Raw genomic sequence first — 6,410 nt, 5'->3', positions numbered from 1 at the left:
GTAGTGAGACCTACTTTGAGAGGCGGAGCTCGCTCTCGTCTCCATTCGGCGAGGCGCGTTCGTAATGAAAGGAGCGCGTGAGCAGCGCTTGCTGTGACTTCCTCGCTCATCGGCAGCTACATTGTGTGGAAAGCAGCACGTTGTTGGCTTCTGCACGCCGAACTTTACGCCGAATTACCGCTCTCCTGTTCAGGGAGAAACCAGATTCAAAGCTACCAGCTATTTTCTCAGACGTCAGTAAGTTACCCCAGCTTGCGAAAACATGTCGGCCTCGGCGGCAAAAGTGAGTAAAAAGGAGCTGAACTCGAACCATGACGGAGCGGACGAAACCTCCGGTAAGGGGAATGGCGGCCTCCTATTCACCGCCATTTTCACTTTCTTCTCTAACATATTTTGCATTGCCAAGGGGTGCGATTTTGTTCATAATTATTTTGTGTATTGCTTGCAGTCTGCTTAACGCCACAGGACCCGCTTCGCTGTTGACCAGGGCGGTCGCTGCGTGTTTCGAGAAGAGCAGTTAGCTCGCCAGCTAGCGCGTTTATTAGCATGCCGTTACTCCAGCCCGCTGTTGTTCAGTTCAGACCGGTGCTGAGAGGCCATGTTAGCTAGTTGATTTAGCATCATCAGCGTGGCCAGTTGTGTCGTTGGCTACCGACCGAGTGGTCGTGAGCCGTGCTGGAGGGTCAGTGTTTTGCGTGCTGTTATAAAATCACTTCAAATGGACAAATCAATGTTTACACAGCTGTTGCGGGGCTTTAATAGCAGAAAAGTTTGCCTTTTCAGTTTGGCATTAGCAGTTAGCCAGCTAGTGTTGTTGTTGTGCATGTTACCTAACGCTAGCTGACGACGTTATGTTTTGTTACTGGTTAAAATGCTTTAAAATCCACCAGCCCGCCAGTCAGTCAGACAATATAATTTTAATATTTGGACAACAGGGCGCAGGACTCGGCCGTATGAGCCACGGTTTGATAGAGAGGGGGGTCTACCCTGGCATCTGTCCTAGCTCTCTCACGTTATCGCGGCTCTGTGTGTGCAGTCAGATGTCCCACATTTAAACCACGCGGCCTTGTCGGCAGCAGCCGGCAGGAAACGGTGAGTGTCTGAGCCGCCAGAGCTGCAGCTATTGGCCGTTCATATTACCCTAACCTCCGGGGGATCCTAGGTTTTTATCATCCGTACAACTACCGCTTACTAACGGAGAAACAGCCATCGGAACAACCAAGTTATTTGAATAGCAAAACACCTAGAACTCGGCAGTTGTCGGAATTACAGTAAACTTATTGGCGGCTTTAAAAAGTTACTCACAGGAATGGCAAATTAACTTAAAAATATACACGCCTAGTTTTGTAGGGGCATAAATACGCACATTTTTAATTCATCGTGTGACCTTTTTTTGTTCGTTTTTCGGCGCAATTTAATTTGTAATTTAAAATGTGTACATGTTTAACCTTTTTTTTCTCCCACAGAGAAAGAGCAGCAAGAAGCTATTGAACACATTGACGAAGTTCAAAACGAAATTGACAGGTAATAAACATTTTATTAACTTATTTTAAATCATGGAGGTTGCATCCTTTTCTGTCCAGCAGGTAAATCAAGGAGGGGGTTAGTGGATCTCTTAAAGGAAGGGGAACTAATTGATGAAATCAGATGTTGTAATGTGTGTTAACTTTTGCAGAATCTGTGTGTTGTGATGCATCATTACATACTTTTGGACCCTAGAAACTGTAATTGACCACACACAGAACTGCAAATGTTTTCTTTTTCCGCATTTCTTTTTGCACGATCAATCATCAAACTTGCCTTTATTTTGGTTTGTAATTTTTTTCCTTTCAGGTTGAACGAGCAGGCCAGTGAGGAGATCCTCAAAGTAGAACAGAAATACAACAAACTCCGTCAGCCATTCTTTCAGAAGAGGTCAGAACTGATCGCCAAAATCCCCAACTTCTGGGTCACCACGTTTGTCAACCATCCACAAGGTGAGGAATAAAGTTTTTTTTTTTTCTGCCATCCTCTATTGTATGGAAATAATTGAATCACAGTGAGAGTATGTAGTTTTGACAGTCACTCAAATCTAAGTTTGGTCTGAATCTGTTTCGCCCCCCTGCAGTATCTGCCCTACTGGGAGAGGAAGATGAAGAAGCACTTCATTACCTGAGCCGAGTGGAGGTGACAGAGTTTGAAGACATCAAGTCAGGCTACAGAATAGATTTTGTAAGTATTGTAATGTTGAACACATGCAACAGGTACAAGTTTTATTTTATATTCTAACCTGTATGCATTTTATCTCTTAGTATTTCGACGAAAATCCGTACTTCGAAAACAAAGTACTTTCCAAAGAGTTCCATTTGAATGAGAGCGGGGACCCATCTTCAAAGTCTACAGAAATCAAATGGAAATCAGGAAAGGCATGTATCTTCAGTTTGTCAGCAAAGTAAAATAAATTTCACTGATTGTACCTTGTTCTACATGATTACATGTGATGAATAACCTTGACTGATAGAGTGGTTAAAGGCTTGGAAGGCTTTTTATTTTACCTTCAACCAGTTATGTAGCATTCTTAAGCTGATTTTTTTTTTTCCCTCTCTACATGACAATATAACATTTTTTTTCTTTTTATATACTGATTTGCAATTGTGCCCTAAAAAGGAAAAAAAATCTAAAGTGCTGTGCTAGCTTGGATTTCTTCATTTTCACAAAAAAACAGGAAATTATACCAGCATGAGCTGCTGACCCAACTTGAATGGTGGCGTAGTGCAAGTTTTCCGTTTTTAAATTGTGTGGGTTTTTTTTTTTTTTCTTCTCTCCCCCCCCCCATGTGTTTGTAGGACCTGACCAAGCGCTCCAGCCAGACACAGAACAAAGCAGGAAGGAAGAGGCAACATGAAGAGCCAGAGAGCTTCTTCACCTGGTTCACTGATCACGCTGATGCTGGCGCTGATGAGCTTGGGGAAGTCATCAAGGATGACATTTGGCCAAACCCTTTGCAGTACTACCTGGTATGTTTACAACTAGGTTGATATTCCCTTGCTTGTTGCATATACATTTCCCACAGACACTTTCTACACTAGGCAGACAGCATGTAGCTTCCCTTTTTATGTACTTCAGTTTTATCTGTGTGGATGTCCACAGCAAACTGTATCTTACTCACACATTGTATTCCAATCAGGACAGGAAACTTTCAATTTAGCCTGGTAACAGAAAGGGAAAAACAAGTGCTGAAAGAGTTTGCTATCCATAGGTCCCTGACATGGATGACGAAGAAGGTGAAGGTGAGGACGATGAAGAGGACGAAGAGGGTCTGGAGGACATAGATGAGGAGGGAGATGAAGATGGGGAGGAAGACGAAGAGGATGATGGAGAAGATGGAGAGGTACAGTGACAAAGTCAAAGGGGAGTTTTTGAAAATGGTTTGTTTTCAACTCTCACTGACACACATCTTATTCTTTCAGGATGACGAGGGAGAAGACGACTAAGAAATAACATCTACCCTGACCCTCAACCTCTATTCCCTGTTGGTTTTTCCACTCACGTTCGGGAGCAAAGGTTTTAATTTTTTTTTTTCTTTTTTTGGGTTGTTCCTTTTTTTTTTTTTTTTTAAAGAAAATCCATGTGTGCTTCATTTTCCATTCTGAGGCTTCACCTGTTGGTGCCATGTTATGTTCTCCTTTGACTCATCTTAGGCCAATGGCACTTTGCCCTGAATTGTGAGTACCATCCCAAAATCATCTCAAAAATAATAATAAAAAAGTATAAAAATAGAATCAGCACGGCATCCTGAGTAGAATTTGAAAACAATTCACACAGAATTCCTCCTGTTAAAGGTTGTGTGGTAAATTAACTAAAGCCATGGTGTAGTGACCCAGCGCTAGTTTACCTCTCAATACTTTTCCCCCATTTTTTTTTTTTTTTTAATTTTTTTCAGTTGGGGTGTCGATCCCTTGGAAAAACTGTTATTTTTCCCCAATGTGGTTAACGAGTACCAGCTCATTCCTTTGACTTGTAATGTTTAGGGGGAGGGGGGTGGGGTAAGCTGGGGAGGGGCAGGAGTATGTTGGTTATTGGGGAGAGTGGTTATTTTGACACCATTTCTATGGGACTTTTTTTTTTTTCATTGTATTGTTTTACAGATATCCATGAGATTTGAAATGACATTTTTAATAAAGAACAAAATGGAAAAAAAACAAGCTTGTAAATTTTGGCCCCACTGCTTCATGGGTAAAACAAACCTGTTATCTCATAGAATTTACATTTAATCACACTTTCCTTTTCCGCTGGGGGGAAAAGAAACTGTTTTAAATTTGAGGTGTACAACTTGCTTTGTTACAATAATAAAACTTACTGTGTTTACACGTGTGGGAGTTTTCAAGTGGGCGTATACAGATGCATTTTAAAAATAGATTTAGAGCAGCAAAGGCACCTGGGTTAATTGTACAGTCAACAGTCCATCAGCTCATGAAGGATTTAGGAGTCACTAGCAGACTCGAAGCAAAGTCTTCCCGAAGAAGACGGTCGATGATTAAAGCCAAGAAGGTGTGTGTCGAATCCTCAAAGGTGGCTTTTGTGATCATGTCTGGCCAGTCACTTGGCTGAAAGGCCCATCCTGGAGTGAGAAAATTAACAAAAATTAAGGCTTATAATTGGCACCACATTATAAAAGATATAGAGGGAGCACAAGGGAGAGGGTTGCCAGTGTTTGAGGATATGACAAGGAAAGCTGTTTTCCTACTAGCTAAGTTTGTGTAAACTCAAAGAAGAAATTTGAATTCATCACTTGCTCTCAAATACTACAACCTCACCACAGTTTTAGTTTTGAATGAAAAATGTATGCCATTACTTTGTCCATAATTTAGCTTTACTACACTAAATCCTGACGGTAAGATACTGGTATCTGGTACTGGTATTATACATACTAACCTGAGTATGCATAACTAAAAGATTTGTTACTTAATATTGGAACAGTAAGTCAAAATTATTTCCTTCATATGATCTAAAAGTATAAACCAGTACAAGGATTCCATGTGAGTTAGCCTGTTAATTTTAACACTGACTTAATAGAACGTACTATTTTTTTAAATTAAGACTTAAAGATGAAAATTACAAAATACTGTGGCATAAATACAACTAAAGAAAACGTGAATAATTTGGTTATTTTGTTTGATTAAGTTACAATGAATACTTGTAATTTTAACTCCGAGTATTTGTTGTGTAGATATACACAATACTCAAACTTAGAGATATGGTATTTCACTTGATAGTTCATATGACATGAGTTGCATGTGCATCGATATTTATATACATTTTAAATAGCTAATCAAAACCTTTGTATTTGTTTGCATAAACGTCCAAGACTGCAGAATAATATTTATTTTTTGGAAGCATAAGTGATGTCAGTTTCATCATACAGTACACGGGTCATCAAAAACTACTTATTACAAATTGCAGGTTTTACGATGAATACTGCACTTTATGGGCTATTACAGGTTCGTACCCACCTAAATGAGTTTTACACCGAGGACAGGTGGCCACCGTCCATGAGAACCCGGGGAACCAGGAGAAGTGTTTATCGGCCGGCCAGTGCTGGGTAACGTCAGCTTTTCTGAACGTGATCACCTCAAACTGGTGTCCATGGGGGTTTTCGAAAAGCTGAATGTTAACCCTTCGGCCCCCGATCAGTGTGTCGTTCCGGCTGGAGAGCGCCAGCCGGCTGTGAACGTGCTTGATGTCCGTCCCAAACGCCAGCTCGTGTCCGCACGCCCTGCACAGTATCAGAGTGGCGGGGCTGGTGTCCCCCTCCTCCGCCACGGCAGCACACGCCTCACCGGGCTGGTATGCAGCGGGACAAAACAGGAGAACAAAGGAAATATACTGTATTATGAACCTCTCCAGCTGCTTCACCAGCAGCCGCAGGCTCCGCTTGCACGTCATTGCTGCCTCGCACGCACATGGAAGGCTTCTGCTAATGCAAACTAGCTTAACCTCCTAGCAGCTACACTGGTGGCGGCGCATCGATAAGTGTCGTTAGGTTATCATATACCAAAAGTATCAGATTTATCACGTAGCTGTGTTACCTGCGTCAAAATACTGACTCGCATTGTTAATACATAACTAGATGGTGATTCGTGAACTTACAAGCTGCGAGCTAGTGGCACAATAAGCGTTGGCAAGCTCGGAAGTGCCATGGAGACAAACAGGAAATGCAGTCATCCCAACCATTTCCTAGTCTAACTGCGCCCATTGCACATTTTTGCACCACACTCACATTGATAACTTTTAGATGGCTATTACCTTGAGATGTAACAGGAAAAAAAACAAAACATTTTAAGTATTAGAAACTACATTTGAACGCTACAAAAGCCTATTTTGTGCAGCTGTCGGTGACCTCCATCTTGGGTTTCACAGTGGTTTTTTTT

The 6,410-nt window shown here is 41.6% G+C and overlaps 2 protein-coding genes across 3 annotated transcripts; one reads left to right on the top strand and one right to left on the bottom strand.

Moving 5' to 3' along the window:
- Positions 1–101: 101 nt before the first annotated feature.
- On the top strand, positions 102–3,761 carry seta (SET nuclear proto-oncogene a). Its single transcript, XM_037098631.1, has 8 exons — positions 102–335; positions 1,467–1,524; positions 1,834–1,976; positions 2,108–2,211; positions 2,292–2,405; positions 2,826–2,996; positions 3,239–3,370; positions 3,450–3,761. Exons 1-8 carry the CDS (start codon positions 263–265, stop codon positions 3,471–3,473), a joined length of 819 nt encoding a protein of 272 aa, XP_036954526.1. The 5' UTR covers positions 102–262; the 3' UTR covers positions 3,474–3,761.
- On the bottom strand, positions 3,580–6,271 carry si:ch211-51h9.7 (uncharacterized protein LOC558400 homolog). Of its 2 annotated transcripts, XM_037098636.1 has the most exons (3): positions 6,130–6,271; positions 5,493–5,823; positions 3,580–4,600 (listed from the first exon to the last, which is right to left on the bottom strand). In XM_037098636.1, the coding sequence occupies exons 1-3, from the start codon at positions 6,211–6,213 to the stop codon at positions 4,446–4,448; spliced, it is 570 nt and encodes a 189-aa protein (XP_036954531.1). In that variant the 5' UTR covers positions 6,214–6,271; the 3' UTR covers positions 3,580–4,445. The 2 variants fall into 2 exon arrangements, with proteins under 2 accessions (XP_036954531.1, XP_036954530.1); XM_037098635.1 differs by having other exon boundaries at positions 5,493–6,237.
- Between the last annotated feature and the right edge of the window lie 139 nt (positions 6,272–6,410).

Source organism: Acanthopagrus latus, chromosome 5 (genome assembly GCF_904848185.1).
Source record: "Acanthopagrus latus isolate v.2019 chromosome 5, fAcaLat1.1, whole genome shotgun sequence".
Classification (NCBI taxonomy): Eukaryota; Metazoa; Chordata; class Actinopteri; order Spariformes; family Sparidae; genus Acanthopagrus; species Acanthopagrus latus.
The sequence above is the reverse complement of the archived record's forward strand: the minus strand, read 5'-3'. Positions and strand labels throughout refer to the sequence as shown.